The 15776-nt window shown below is 34.4% G+C and overlaps 1 protein-coding gene and 1 long non-coding RNA gene across 5 annotated transcripts; both read left to right on the top strand.

Annotated features, from left to right (window-relative positions):
* Positions 1-3609: 3609 nt before the first annotated feature.
* On the top strand, positions 3610-5727 carry LOC113711697 (uncharacterized). Its single transcript, XR_003453138.2, has 2 exons — positions 3610-4194; positions 4855-5727. It is a non-coding gene; the product is annotated as an uncharacterized lncRNA (long non-coding RNA).
* Positions 5728-11155: 5428 nt separating this feature from the next.
* On the top strand, positions 11156-15210 carry LOC113712925 (transcription factor bHLH80). 4 transcript variants are annotated; one of them, XR_003453389.2, is made up of 5 exons: positions 11157-12009; positions 13561-13704; positions 13942-14187; positions 14477-14545; positions 14794-15210. XR_003453389.2 is itself a non-coding variant. In XM_027236563.2 (5 exons), the coding sequence occupies exons 1-5, from the start codon at positions 11509-11511 to the stop codon at positions 14839-14841; spliced, it is 828 nt and encodes a 275-aa protein (XP_027092364.1). In that variant the 5' UTR covers positions 11159-11508; the 3' UTR covers positions 14842-15210. The 4 variants fall into 4 exon arrangements, 2 of the variants coding, with proteins under 2 accessions (XP_071923400.1, XP_027092364.1); XR_003453388.2 differs by having other exon boundaries at positions 14122-14187; positions 14477-14695; XM_027236563.2 differs by having other exon boundaries at positions 11159-12009; positions 14122-14187.
* Positions 15211-15776: the final 566 nt, after the last annotated feature.

Raw genomic sequence — 15776 nt, forward strand, 5'->3', positions numbered from 1 at the left:
TTTCTTCTTTGTTGTTTTGGCTCTGAACACCATTCTGAACACCACTTCCCACTACCCTTTGGCTCTGATACTAGACGGGACGAGAGGTTAGCCCCTTAAACCAAAAAAGTAAATAATATAAATTAAATAGAAAACATAAAGGTTAGAAAGTGGGTCGCAGTCGGACTGCCACTAGTTAGTATAGGCGATTCATTTATTTTATTTTTAAAAAATAAAAAATAATTATTTTATTTTTAAAAATGAATAAAATAATAATTTTTTAATAAATAATAAAATATTAGAGATATATATATAATTTTACTATTAAAATAAAAAAATAAAAATATATATAATCGAGCTCGCGAGCCCAACAAACTTAATGTTTTTGAATTCGAACTTGAATTCGAACTCGACTTGATTAATTCGAGCTTGACTCGAACTCAATATTGACCGATCTCAAGTCGAGCTCGTATTCGAGCTGCTATTCTTCACATGCATAACAACTTAATTTATTCATATATTTTATATTTAGTTTATATTTTCTAACACGTTTTTCTTTTTGTAAGTATGATTTTCTAACTCTAGATTTTCTGAGATAATATTTCTACTTAGGATAATATTTTTTACTTTTTGTATTTTTTTTTTCTGGTTTATCATAATTTTGTATTGTATAAATATTTTTGCAAAAACTATGTTTTCCTTTTAATTGTTTTTGTATTACTATCATTGTACGCCGTTCTTCTAAATCTGTCATTATAAACTTTACTACTACTATTATATTGTTAAGTGTTGGTTCAGTCCATTCTATTTTCTTATATTTTTCATAAATTATTTTTCCCAATTGTTCTGGGAGTTTTAATACTAATTTTTCTATTATTCCTTCATCATAAAAACATCCGACTAAAAGTGCATGATATGTATATTCTTTTATAAATTGTTTTACTTGATTCTAGTTACTAATACTAATTTGTTCTAATTTCCTGATTGCTTCTTGTTGCTGCATTAGAGTTCCTCTATTTGGACTTTGTGCCGTTAATAGTGATTGAATCCTATTTGTAAAATTATGGAAATTATTTCCTAACATCATATCTTCTGCTAATATATTGGGATATTTTTCTTTATATTTTTTCCATGCTGCTTTAACTGTTTCTCCTAAAAATGCTTCTAAATATGTATACATTTCTGTAGTACTATGATCAAATCCTTTTTGTATATAATGCCTAACTACTTTATATTTCCAATGGTCTATAATGATATTCCAAATTTGAGAATCATGTGCTATTAAATTTAATATTAAGCCATCATCTATTAAATTCTTTTTATCCAATATTTTTAGAGGCTGTTTTTTACCTCTTGGTTTATATTTTACTATTGGTTCTTTATACTCATTATATGTTGGTCTAGATAAGTTTCCTGGGTTATATACTACTGGTTGCTATAGAGGTTGTGCACAACTACTACTACTTGTGTCCATCATTTCTTCTGTATTTATTTCTATATTTTCTATATCATTTTCTTCTTTTATCCGAATATTTCCTTGGTTATCATAATATATTATTTCCGTTACACTTATCTATCCTATAATTTCTAGTTGTCTTCTAGGTCAATTAATTCTTTTTCTGTCAATTTTACTCCTAGTTCTTTGGGATATAAAATTTATGTTCTGTCTCAATACTATCTATATTTTCAATATGTTCTTCTAGTAATATATTTTCTTCAGTATATTCTATTTCATCATTTTCATTTCCTAGATTAGTCTTTTCATAGTTTAAAAGCCTCACGCTAGTTCCCTTATTTCCTTTATATATTATACTATCTTTTGGGATTAGAGGAGTTGTTTCTTCTAAGAATTCACTAAGGTTCTGTTCTTCTCTTGCTTATTTTTCTGATTGCTGGTCTGCTTCTCTTTATATAGAGTAAGTAAGAGTAATATGCTCTGGAATATTCTTTTGTTGAAGTCATTGCTTGAGTTAAGAGAGTGCTTGTTGACGTCATTTCTTATGTCATTTTATCTTCTTTTGTTTAGGATTCTATTTTCTAATTGGTCTCTTGAGAATTGTTATCTATCTTTTTTTATTGGCTGGGTTCGGGATGAATAATGATCTTGATAAAATTTCTTAATTATCTGGAAAAATAATTAATTCCTTGAATACTAATCTTGTTAAAATTTCAACAGAAAATTCAGGAAATTCTATTCTTGATATAATAATGGAGTGCAACTTGTTTTTCCGCGTAGTCATTGAAAGTTGGATCCCTTTTGATTGAAAGTCATAATCTTCGCGAAAATTGAATGCATAATTTCAAAGAGTCCTCCAAAATTGTGCCACTAATTGTAGAACCATATTGAAAAATCATGGGTTACTGACAGTAATGATTGAATGAAACGAAAGTGAGAGAAGGGTCAAAAATAAAATATACATCTCCATGCTTTTATGTAATCATAGTAAGTGTAAATTGCAGGTTTATTTGGAGTAAAGAATTAATTTTAGGTTTGATAACCTGATATTAGCCAGTTGTTTGATTTGATGATTCTTTTGCTTTTTATTTTATGATATTTGGCTTGATCCATGGAGTATTATCTGGATATCAAGTTAAAGGCTCTATGGAGTCTATTTCTAAAAGAATTTGTTCATAAAATTTTCTGGTTTTGAAAGGAATTTCTGTAAAATAAAATAGATTAGGATGAAAAAAAGGTTTGAATTGTGAGAGTTCGAAAATTTTCATTTACACTTTAATGCATGTTTACATGTTTATTGCTCCTTTTAATAAACAAATGAATTAATATATCTTAGGAGAAATTGTATCATTATACCATAAAATTCTAATACTAGTCGAATTTTGTTGGGAAGTAAACAAAAAAAAAAAAAAAAAAAAAGAGCAACAGCAACAACAAAATATGTAGGACATTTGTCCTTACCAACTGTCCAAAAGACATGCAAATGTATTACTCATTATCGAAGAATCAGAGCTAGTGCTCTATATTTCAGTCGACCAAGAGAAATGGTAGAAACTATCCTTAGCTTTCTTCTTCCTTAGTTTCTTAAAGTAGCCTAAAGACAATCAAGAGGAAAAGGAGAGAACCACACACAAGTAGAAACTCATTTCTTACATTTCTTCAACCGTGAAAACCAGTTAAAAATCAAGAAAAAATTTGTAGTCTATCTAACTAAGAGTCGGGAAAAGAGAGACATCAGCAATCTTCCAAACTTAAAGCCATTAAGAACTGGAGGTAATCTACTAAATTTTTTTCAATTTTCTTCTGTGTTTAGTTAGCACTACCGTGACACCAAGTGGTTGACATTATCCGGTAGGGACTCAAACAAAGGAGATTAGTCTATCGAAATTTTTTTTTTTAACTAAAAAATGTCCAAAAGTATTACAAGTAAACTTAAGCAATTTTAACACAAGTAATAATATATTTGGATTAAATCCGTAATTTGAAGTTTTAAATCTGAAACCTCTTTTATAAGTACAATTAATTACACTAACAAATATTAGTGATTTAACTTGGAAACATTAAATTGCCAACCACTAATACAATCTAATATGTTAGTTGAAATATTTATTGTTTGTAACATAATATCCACATGGCTTAAGAAAGGCGATCGGAAGACAAGCATTAGAATTAATACTAGGCATTTTTAACTACAGAAAATTTAAATAAATTCTCTTTGCATAAATAAATACATAATACTTATTATAAAAAGATTAGGAAGATTTTCAATTTTCATTACTCTTCACTGGAAGACCAAATGGATTTGGACTACATTATTCTGTTTTTAGAAGATTTTTTCAGATCTTCCTTCCATGTTTGTCCTGACCAAACCAATCAATTAAAAGCAAGAAAATCTTTCCCACAATCCACCGGGAACAGACCAAATCTTTCTTCTTTTTTTTTTTTAAACCTTAATGTCCACAAATTACAAGCCCAATAGCCCAAACTGATCCAAAAGGTCTTTCCAGTCAAATTGGTCAAAATAACTAGTTGAGTCAAGAACTCACCTGCTGAAGTGAGAAATGTCGTTTTTGGGCAGAGTCGCCGGCGGAGGCCAAGACGGAAAGCAGGGACGGCTTTCTTCCTCGCTTCTCCTCTTCCTTTCCCGACCAGCGACACTCCTCTCCTCCCCGATCTGATGAATCCCCGTTCATTTAGCTCCTGCAGCCGCATTCTTTACTCGCCGGAGGCTCTCTCTTTCTTTCTCTCTCGGTGGATGAGTAAAGTTTTGGCATCTATCTAATGAATTTGATTCCATGACTGTTGCGCCAATTATTGTCCTTTGCTGATTGTTGTCTAGTGGATTTACTGTTCATTCATTTTGGGATTTTGTTTTATCATGGGATTTTCGTAGTTTTGTTTTTTCTGAATTGATTCCTGAGTATCGTGTCAATTACAACTTTATCCGATGGATTTTACTGTTCATCCTTTTTTGGCTTGTTATCGTCGGTTTCTTTTTTCAATTTTAGAAGAGCAAAAAAAAAAATTTTTTTGCGGGGGCATGGTGGGGGGGGGGGTGGTGGTCCTCCTCCTGTATTGAACCGGGATGACTCGCTCTATTCGTCTGTTTTTTTCCTATCTCACCGAGTCTAATCAGTACCCAGTCCGAGCGGGTAAAGACCGCCTTTTGCTTTGGATAAAATTTTTTACTCTGTATAGGCTTTAGAAATAATTCTGTGGTGGGTTTTATTATTTGAGTTAACCTCTGTTGTATAGCTCTCTTGGCTTGCAAAGAGATTATAGATGTTATTACATTGCTATTCCTGTTTAGTGATTATTATCTCTCTCTTGATGAATTTTTTTTTCATTTCCTTTTCTTCCTTCAATTGCTGAATTCTTGATTATTTTTTTTTGTGGGCTTTCTCTTTGGGAAATTCCAGGTGCTGTTATCTGTCTGGGGTCAATCTGTTTTCAAATTTGAGTATGTATGTGCTTAAGTACAAAGCATGCTGCTAGAAACAGCCTCAGGACTTGCAATTTCTCATGCAAGAGGAGAGAAAATCACTGTGCTATTTCATTACGAATGGTGGAGGTAGTCCTGATGCTGCGGGCTGCAGCTGCAGATTCTCAATTCTACGTACTTACAAGTTCAATTTTGCCTGCAATTGAATGTACTTCTTCAGATACCTCAATTCTATGTACTAACAACTTCAATTTGGCCTGCAGGTTCTCAATTCTATGTAGCAACAAGTTCATTTTTGCCTGCAATTGAATATACTTCTTCAGATACCTTATTCATTTCAGTAACCCTGTATTTCATTACGCAAATCTGGTTGTTTTTAACCAAATTTCAGTAACCCTGCATTTCTCATTTAGCCAGAATTACGTAATCAAGACTTTAGGCAACATAGAAAAGCACATACATTACGTCCTTATTTGTCACTGTACCAAATTTTATTGCTTCCTAACATTTCTTTGCAGCCATCGAAAGTACAGCTTGCAGTTCACGGTGACTACATTCTTATCTGGAGTTCCAACTCTTGGCCCCTTTGAGAAAATATTCAATGCAATTGAACCATGGATGCCAAGTGAAGCCTTGTTTTCTAGAGAAATCTCAGGGCAAATATTCTGTCATATCTGATTGCATAGTTCTATATCAGCAAAGATATGGCATGTAGATTTTTTTGGATGATTGAATAGCAAGACTGAGACCTTTCTTTTAGAACATCCGGTTGGATGGTGAATTTCTTGGGTGGTTGTATAAAACTTTATTGTAGTTTATTAGTGGATTTTGTAGAAAAAATATTTTGAGATGTGTAGGACTTTCTCTTTCTTTTTCTTTTTCTTTTTCTTTTTCTTTCCTCTCCTCTTTTTCTCCCTCACCCCACCAGTGCTCTTCCTCCTCCCCCCCCCCCCCCCCACTGCCGGCTGCCTTCCCCAGCACCTCTGATAGCGATCGAAGCTAACAGTCTTTTTTTTTTTTCCTTTCCTTTCCTTTCGCCCTCTTTCTCCCTCCTCCATCCCTCTCCTCCTCAACAATTATGCTCACTTGACCAGAGGCTACAAGGGGAGGGGGAAGGCGGTGAAGGGAGGGAGAGGGTGGAGAGGGAGGAGGAGGAGGAGGAGGAGGAGGAAAAAAGATGGAGGTTGCTTGTGGAGGAGCCGCCATTTTCGGCAAAGTGTTAGCCGACGGTGGAGATGGTGGGTTGAGGTGTTGGGAAGGAAGGTAAAGAAAGTAAAAAGTTTTGTGTGTTTTTAAATATTTTGAGGTGTATATTTTAAAAAATTTAATAGAGATTTTTGAAGTTCAAGGTTATTAAAAAACTCGTAGAATGCCGTACTGGCTCATGGCAACTTCTGCCACTGTTCTCCTGCAGAGAGGTTTGCCTAATTGCATCATATGCACTTCTATTTGAGAATTTTCTCATGCTTATTGAAGAATATTAGGCAAAGATAAAATAATTGTAACTTCCACGGGACATAGAGGATGGGATGGATTCCCATGTTATTTGGATGATGATGATTCGGTGGAATCTTGCATCTGTGATATATAATCTACGCCTGACACCAGTCAGCTTTGAATCTTTAAAAGGCCATGTTTCTATAGAAAAAGATTCCCCCTTTTTAAGTTTCTAAGTGGATCTAGAGGATTTTAATTGGTGCTCGTTGATTCATTAAAGAAGTCTAGAGTCATAAAAAATGGATTAATCTTGAATATAAATGACATAAATTTGAAAATCAATTTTTACATATGTATATGTATCGTAGATTTAATTGTAATAATATAAAAATTGTTAATATATATATAATTTATTTTAAAAATATATCCATTCAGTCGGTATTTCCCTAATCCAGACATACGAATTAGTTTTAATATTTGGATGATTATATGAATCCAGACATACGCCACAGGAAAGATTCAGAACCAGCAAGATTAGGGATTTTGACCCTTTGGGTTGCATTTTGCAGCCTTTGATTAGTAGCTTGCACCCAAAGTGCCCGAATCTTGGCCATAAAAGTGGTCTGCGACAACCAAGACAATCGATGTGCTATTAATTGAAAAGTTGGCTAAAAAGAAAGGAAACAAGTCTTTCTTTTGAAGGAGAAAGGAAACAAGTCTTTTGCCACCCGAACGCAAAGTCTATGAAGAATCCAGCATAGACCACAGCCAGACCTTTCACTCTCCTTTCTTCCCCAGAAGTCCCACTTTTGCATGAGGACCATTTTTGGAGTTCTGCTGTCTTAATCATCAAATTTTTGTGGTTGATGATAAGCATTTATAAAGTTGAAAAACTTTTTTGCAATTTCATAACTTTTTTTTTTTTTCAGTTTAAGGGCGAGGTTTGTAAGGTGAAAGCAAAATTTTGATAGCGGAATTAGGGACCTTGCTTCAATGACCCTATTAGAATTAATACAATTTGAAGTACATAAGAATTAAATAAATTAATCCTTTGCTTTTTTTTTTTTTTTTTACTTTGTTAAGTGATTATGAAGCAACATAATGGTTTATTTGTGAAATTTATATTAAAGGAATTGTGCGAAGAAGTATATCAAATTTTCAGCAGGACCTCCCTTACATTGTAGTAATAAAGTTTAACCACCAAATTCAGAATGTTTGGTATGATTTCTCTATGTATAGGATACCAGAACATCGAATTCTAAAGAAGAAAGGGACTAGTGATTATGAGGTCTCAATTTTGGACTAGATTCCTCTTTAGAAATATCCTCTCATTGGCCTTTAATTTGTCAATGCATCAATTGGTCTACTCAAACTTCAATTGTTTACCGATTAATGTAATTATGACATAAAAATTATCTGTATTATGTATGAATTATTGCTCTTTTCATTCCATGATTTGAGTCCTTCATTGAAAAAATAGTTTTTTTTTTAAAGAACTTGTAATTAATGATAAGTTAATATTGAAGGAATTTACAATGCAGCTGTATTTAAATTCTATTATTTTGAAGATTGCACTAGTATGTGGGAAGTAACTTTTCTAAGTGACAAAAAATGAGAAAGCTAATAAAAATTTATGCTGACTTTTAAAAGTTGGCTCTTATTTTGAGATATAAAACAGGTGAAAATAGGAGAATAATAATGCGACCAAGGGAGTATCTCATTTGTACTTTTTCATCAAGGATATAAAAAGCTCGAGCACCCTCAGTGTAAAGGTTTGTCTAATCTGTACTTTACAGAAATACAATAAAAGACTAAAAAGGAAAAAGGTGAGCTCACTTTTCAAAAACCTAAGGTTGTGTTTGGATTGCATTTTCTGTCATTTTTCATGAAAAAATTACTGTAGCGATTTGATATATATGAGGGAAAAAGGTGATAGTGAAATGTGATCACGGAAAACGACAATATTTTCTTACAGAAACAAGCAATCCAAGCAAGGCTACCATTCACTCTCCTTTTATTGTAAAGTGACATAAAGCCCACGTCTAATATTTGTTGTACCTTAAGGCTACTTAATCGAATGACCCATGACATAATATTTTCTAAACAAACGACGGGTGCAATTTTGCCACGCTAAATGCACGTGTGGCCGTTCTATTGTATAAGAATACATGACCTAGACAAGGCAATTCATCATACAGTCAATTCATACTTCTATTGTTCAACAACAATAGATTATTTTTCAAAAGAAGATAATGACATAACCTAGGCATGGCAATTCATCACACAGTCAATTCATACTTCTCTTGTTCAACAACAATAGGTTATTTTTCAAGAGAAGACAATGGTGGTTGGATCAAGTGTCATTGATTTTCATACCACTTTGAGTAAATTTTGGGTTCCAATCTTGTAGAGGGTGTGAATAACATTAGGAGAGCCACTCCAACGGTAACCCGATGGTGCTCGACTTGAGATCAATCGGACCCAATGTAGTCAATCATCCATCGAAAGGAGTCGAGATCAATCGGAATTCAATGCGATCGGTCATCCACACAAAGAAATTTAATAGTGCTCGACTTTAAATTAGTCGGAACCCAACACAGTCGTTGAATACAATACAATCAACCACTCTTCTAAAAAGAATCCGATAGTGTTCGACTCAATACAATCATTGAACATCGTAAATTAACATCAAAAAAAATATTAACCTAGCCTAAATATTAACTTATTTGTTTGCTCCAAACTCAAATGCCATGACAACTCTCCTTCTCTATTCCTTTTACCACGTATATCGAAATTGACGGTGATAAACACTAGTAGGAAAGCACACGCTAGTGACCCTCAACTACACTGCCCATCCTCGCATAAATCTTTGAGATATTGTAGAACGTTTCCCTCTCTCACGCTCCATCTTCACTCGCTTCTCCAAATCTCCCATTAATACGGAGCCGAAAACAGCCTCTTCCAGAAGATTCAGATAAAGCTGCATCGTTAAATACAATTTCCATAATCTCGTTGACCATATTACACTAACAGACCATCCGTAATTGGAATTTGGCAGTTACGCGCCCAGCTGCGTGTTCGATTTGATAATTGAAGTGAAAAGTTCGGCGGAAGTGACATTTTATACGTCTGTAACCGTACACGCACCCGTTTCCAATCGGGCTATTGTGCTCTACGCGTGTACCGTTCATCTAAGGGATTGTTTGGAAGGTGATCTACTGTATTTTCATTTTCCTTCTACTCAAAATAGAGTACCAATTATTTGTCCTCCAACTAGTTTTTTCATTTTCCTTTTGTTTTTCCTAGAATTAGTCTTGCAATTCTTTCGGGTATATGCTTGTTCAAATTGTCCAAGAAGGGCATATAAGAGATTGGCTTCTCAATTTTGAGTTGTCTTTAAGGCATGTGATAATGTAGGAGTATTGAATATTAGTGAATGAACGATTAAAAAATTTAAAATTTTATTTATTTCTTAAAATTTACCCTTCAGTGCAAAAATGAGTTGAGTTCAACCATTTATTACGTGTTTGGAGACTAAAAATAGAAGGATGCAGAATTCCGTGTGATTTTAGAGGAATATCTTGACATAATTTTTGAGTTCTTGTTATTCTTAAAATTTGATATTCTTCTATGTTAAATTCAAGGGATTTTAATATAATTAGGATTTCAAACTGCTCAATACATGTGCTATGAAAATTTTAGGTTATTTTTACGTCCCTTGCCATTTTCATGAAGTTCTTGTGTTGCTTTCGAACTCTCATTTTTAAAAGCTCAAAATCTCCTTGTAACTAAAAAGAAATATATAAAAGAAAAAGAAGAGTTAAAGACTAACTTGGACTTCAAATCTTGAAATGGTCCTTAAGCTTTCTTCTCCATGTCAAAAAGTCAATTTAATTTTGTCACCATTATAGAAAATATCTAAAAACCTTACAGTGTCTTGCTACCCTTCAAATGAAATATTCAAGGAAAATAACTGAATAATTAAGCAAAGATTTGAACAAAATCAAAACTTAAGCATTCTAATATAAGAGTTTGGAGTTGAGATGCATATTTGCATGTAAATTATTGTCCAACACCTCCGCTCCCCCCCCCCCCCCCCCCTCCCAAAAAAACAAAAAATAAACAACTTGCAATAGTCAAATTGGCTAAAACTTATAATAGAAAATTTTTCTTTTCCTTAGCAAATATATGCTCTTATCTCTTACTCAGCTTCTAGTTTGTAGTTACGTCTTTGTATCAGATGTTGCTAAAGAAAAAACTTTGATTAAACTGCAATTTCATTGAATTATATTAAAGAACTCAAACTTTATAAACAAAAGATCAAAACTGAAACCATATATTTGTGTGTATATCACAAAATCAAACAAACACGAAGAATGATCACAACGGATCTTTTGTCCCACACCCTGTGCCATTCTCTATCCCACTTTTTATTATATTGCTATTTCTCCTTCATAAACATCATATTTCAGTTTTTTTTTGTTTCATTAAGATCCAATAAATATTAATTCAGTAATAAATAAATACAACAGCTTCAAAAAAGTAATATATAATAGAAAATTAAAAAACACAGCAGAAAATTCATAAAAAAATCTCATTTGCATGGACTTATTTTTCAAAAACATTTTTTTCAACTAAGTTTTTATCTCAAATACACACTACCTAAAAATCAACTATACTACTACAATTTTTTTTCCAAGAAATAAAAAACACCACAAAAATTATTCTTGAAAGGCAAACATGGTGTTCTTAGGCTTAGATCCAATGGTCCCCATCATCGTGTAAAATGAGGTAGACATACACACACATGACCACCCTACGTGTATGCAACACAAAGCTATATTTACCATAAATTAAACTTACCTCCCAAGCGTCCTTCTTTACCACTTTTGTATGAACACGGATAATAATACCCTCCACTCCAGAAAAGAAAAAGTCCAGACACCACCACAATCTAAAATCCAACCTGAAACCAACCAAATAAATAGCGAAATCCCATAAAAAAAATGATGATAATCAAAAGTACAGGGAGAACTATCTAGTAGAGCTTCATCTTTTTCTCTCTCTCTCTTTTTTTTTTTTTTGTTCCCTGGTTTTAGTAGTTAGTTCACTATCACAGGAACTACTAGTAAATTAGTTTGTTTAAAAAAAAAAGTGACAAAAGTAGCTGAAGAATAAGAGGAGAGGAGGGCAGATGCAACCGGCTGGTGGCGGTGGAGTCGGATTAAGCAGAGGTCTTGGTGGAGGCGGTGGTGGTGGTGGGTTTGCTCGGTTTCGCTCAGCTCCGGCGACTTGGTTAGAAGCACTATTGGAAAATGATGATGACAACGACGTCGTTTTGGACCCACCGGTTTTAGCTTCGAGTAGTAATAAGCCACCTTTGCACCCGCCGGCTTCTTCTCCAGTTCAGTCAACTCAGCAGCAGCAGCAGTCGAGCGCGGCTAGTAGTAGATATGCGGCCGATCTGGGGATGTTGGACACGGTGGGGAGTGGTGGAGGTGGGCTCAGTGGGTTGCTCCGGCAGAATAGCTCCCCGGCGGAGCTTTTGTCTGATGGGTACTTCTCGAATTTTGGGATTCCGGCCAATTATGACAATTTCTTGATGTCTTCTTTGGACGTTTCGTCGGAGTCTCCGTCCAAGCGGCCCAGAGAGGCTGATTCCAATAACCCATCTCCAAAAGCTTCTTCTCAAGTGGTATGTTGTATAATCGAGTACAGTTTAGCTTCATTTATATCTAAGGATTCATGTCCTTTTGTTCTTGTTTTTTATTAGCTTGAAGATTTTGTTTGGTAAATGTTGATTTTGTTAGTTGGTGGGATTTCATTTTTGTAAAGGGAGGCTTTGGCTAGTAGCAGTAACTACCTATTAGTATAAGCATTCAAGTGGAAACTAGTTGACAAGTGGGCATACTTAATTTCCAAATTGGAAATCGAGAGAAAGGTGCAAAAAGGAAAAGGAAAGGAAGAAGGAAGTGGAGTGGAAACATCTGAAATTAATTATGAGATCTAAATGCTTTCTTCTGGCAACTTGAATTGCATGTTTTCTCTTTGGATCTTGCTTTTGGTTGATCTATAATATGGACATTGTTTGATGGTTTTTTTAAGGGAAGGTAAAAGACGCAGAAGCTCCAAGGAGTGTAGGTAAATATTAGTAGCTGAAACTGTTTCATTCGATGAGATTTAGGAAGATCATGCAACTTTTGCTTCAGAGGGAGTTGGAGTTTAGTGCTTTTGATGTGAATTGCAAGTTTAGGAGAGCAGAGAAAAGTTTGGTGGAATTTGAGCTGCAAGTTAGGAAGGTGGTGCCTGTTCAGTACGAAATTGTTGTGCAGCATTTTCCTTTTGCGTTTTGCCAATTGAAAAAATTGACTTGTACTAATTACATACTTTTAAATTTGATTTTGAACTCCTTCAATTATGTCACTGTTAACTTTACCCTATAAAGCAAAACTCCTGCTTGATCTTTTCTTTGTATGCTATTCGTGGATTGTGGATTTATGTGTAACTTTGAATACTTCTAGTGATCTTTGATGGTTACCTGTGGTTTTTTTTTTTTTTTTTGGGCTCACTCCTAAAATTCTCCTGTGCTTACATATGTGTTTATGATGCATCCATCATTGTCAATTTGGATGTTTTTCTATTTTTGCTAGATATGTCTTTGGTTTTGTTTCTATAGCTATATATATAAAATCAAAGTTTCAAAAAGAACTCACACAGCTTACATATATCACGTCATATTTTAGAAGATGAATCTTGACTTGATGTATATGTTGATGGTGAGCATGTTGGCTTTTGAAACAGTAAGAGTGGGATTCTGAAGTAATTACTGTTTGTTCTTTTAATGTAAACTATCTTACCAAATTGAGAAAAACAGAAAGGAGGTTTTCCACTATATATTGTAAACACTAGAATACATTTAACTAGTTGTACCTTTTGGTCTGCAGGTAACTACGTATTACTTAACAGAGGATTTTTTCTAACTACTTCCTCTGAGTTGTGTAGTTGATTGGTTACATGGTATGCTTATGAACCTAAATAAGCACCGTTGACCCTGTTGTCTTTGTACAGTCTATTTACATATGCATATCATATATTTCCTGTAAATCTTCATTTTTCTCAAAGTGGATAGTGATGATACCGTCACTCTTCATGTCCATTAACTTGATGATCTAACCTTCTAACCTTAACCTGCCCAGCTTTCCCTTATATGTATAATTGTGACCAAAACTTGTTTTGCACTTCATAGAAAGGAGAGCAAAGTGAGCAGTTGCATGCTGGAATGGGTAGATTGTTGGACTCTGAAATGGAAAAGCTTTCAGAGGATGCTGTTCTGTGTAGGGTTCGGGCAAAACGAGGTTGTGCTACGCATCCTCGTAGCATTGCTGAGAGAGTAAGATTTTGGCGATTATTCTAGGTTCTGCTTCATTTTATTTGTGTTAAAACTTTGACTAGCAGTTTGTAATTGACAGTTTCCTGTCATTAGTTTGTACATGGGGTCAATTTTTTTTGGGGGGGGGGGGGGTTGTGTGTGTGTGTGTGTGGGGCAGTGACAAATAGTTGGGGAAAATTTTTATTATATTATGTTTTCCTCTATTTGGCTTGAAGAGTTATTTATTTCTTGAATTAGGTTCGAAGGACACGAATCAGTGACCGGATAAGGAAACTTCAGGAACTATACCAAGACCGTCAATGGGGGGGGGGGTTGTGTGTGTGTGTGTGTGGGGCAGTGACAAATAGTTGGGGAAAATTTTTATTATATTATGTTTTCCTCTATTTGGCTTGAAGAGTTATTTATTTCTTGAATTAGGTTCGAAGGACACGAATCAGTGACCGGATAAGGAAACTTCAGGAACTTGTCCCCAATATGGATAAGGTAATTGACCATGCTAGTGTGATTGATTTTTTATTAGAGAAATTGGGATTTGTGAAAATATATCAGAAGACCGTCAATGCAGAAATAAAAACCAAATCTGGTTTGCTGGGTGGCTTTCAAAGATTGAACCTAAATGTGGTACTGTGCATTAGATTTTAGCAATTTGAGAGCGGAGCTACTCACTTTGAGTTTACATTTTAATTGAAGGCATTTATATTACAGATATATACCAAGACTGTATCGATTTTCCTAACTTGATGTTGGGAGTTTTTGCTTCTATTACATGCAGCAAACAAACACGGCAGACATGTTAGAAGAAGCAGTAGAGTATGTCAAGTTTCTACAGAAGCAAATTCAGGTAATGGAGGCACTGGTCTATAAGTGAAACTTATATGAGAAGTTTCTGACTAAAAGACCGGACAGAAGAGTGTTAGGATGCAATAATAACAAATTTCGTTACCATCTTCTCTCACCGTTTATGCTTTAGGGACAAACAACTTGACAAGAAGTATGCACTAGTACAGCTGTATATTTTTTTAAAGATATTATATATTGACTAAATAAGAGCAAGAATTTCAACTTACAGATAATTGTAAAATGTGGCAGGAACTCAAGGAGCAGCAAAAGAAATGTAAATGCTTTGCCAAAGAGTAATTGCAGAACCGAACTTTTTCCGAGTGAACTGAAGTGAATTGGCAATTATGTCGAAGTATTAGCGAAAATATGGTACACTACTGTGCTTCAGTTTCTTCTACACCTGTGGATGCTGCTACTTAAAAAAGAGCTTGGTACGATAAGATCTACACCGTAGTGCCATCACTGTCTACCACCGAGTCTACTTTCTTGGATGCTTTTGTGGTAGATGTCAAATATCATGTAAATTACCTCTTTGCTCAAGCATGTTGTCCGGAAACTATCTATGTTTTGCTTATTTTAGGTGAAATTCGTTTGCCATAAAGACTGCATGTACCATGGCGATATTAATCAATAAAACTTTTGGTAGTACCAGAAGTTTGTAATCAATTACGTAATCCTTGCATGACATACTTATGTCCCTTTTTGACCCGTTCAAGTGAAGGGGCTTCCTTTGGGAGCTACTCTGTTTCTTGCATCTGCTGCAACTAAATCTGTGAAATTCCATTCAAAATGCGCAGAAATACAAAATGCACTGATACTTTGAAGGTTACTGTTTGAGAACAAAACGGCAAGCAAACACATCCAATTTGAGACTGAAGCAGTAATATATACAAAGCAAGGAATTTGTCTCATAGTTGCAGTATCCTAGGACCAAATGGTATAGTTACTATTTTTCCCGAAGTACCGTCTATATGTTTTTGTGTCTGTAATGCTTTAGCTCTGGACCCTGCTTTTTGATACGTTGATTATAAACTTGGGTGGTTTTATGTGTAAACCTGTTAGGCTTGCAAAGTTAACTGATTGTCCTTAACAGCTTATTGTTGTCCATTCTAAAGTCCAAGTCTCTTTTGAACTGTGGTATCAAATCTTCAATCTTGGGAAAAAGGAAAAGAAGTGGTCTGCATTGGTGAAACAAACGAGTCTTGTTTCTCTATCTTAGTATGAAATTCTGT

Source organism: Coffea arabica, chromosome 10e, assembly GCF_036785885.1.
Source record: "Coffea arabica cultivar ET-39 chromosome 10e, Coffea Arabica ET-39 HiFi, whole genome shotgun sequence".
Taxonomy (NCBI): domain Eukaryota; kingdom Viridiplantae; phylum Streptophyta; class Magnoliopsida; order Gentianales; family Rubiaceae; genus Coffea; species Coffea arabica.

What these genes read in the sequence shown, in the direction of transcription:
- LOC113712925 (XM_027236563.2), top strand. Translation starts at nt 11,509, where the DNA reads ATGCAACCGGCTGGTGGCGGTGGAGTCGGATTAAGCAGAGGTCTTGGT. An exon ending in CAAAAGCTTCTTCTCAAGTG is followed by an intron (nt 12,010 to 13,560) that starts GTATGTTGTATA and finishes TGCACTTCATAG; the next exon opens with AAAGGAGAGCAAAGTGAGCA. An exon ending in CTCGTAGCATTGCTGAGAGA is followed by an intron (nt 13,705 to 14,121) that starts GTAAGATTTTGG and finishes TTCTTGAATTAG; the next exon opens with GTTCGAAGGACACGAATCAG.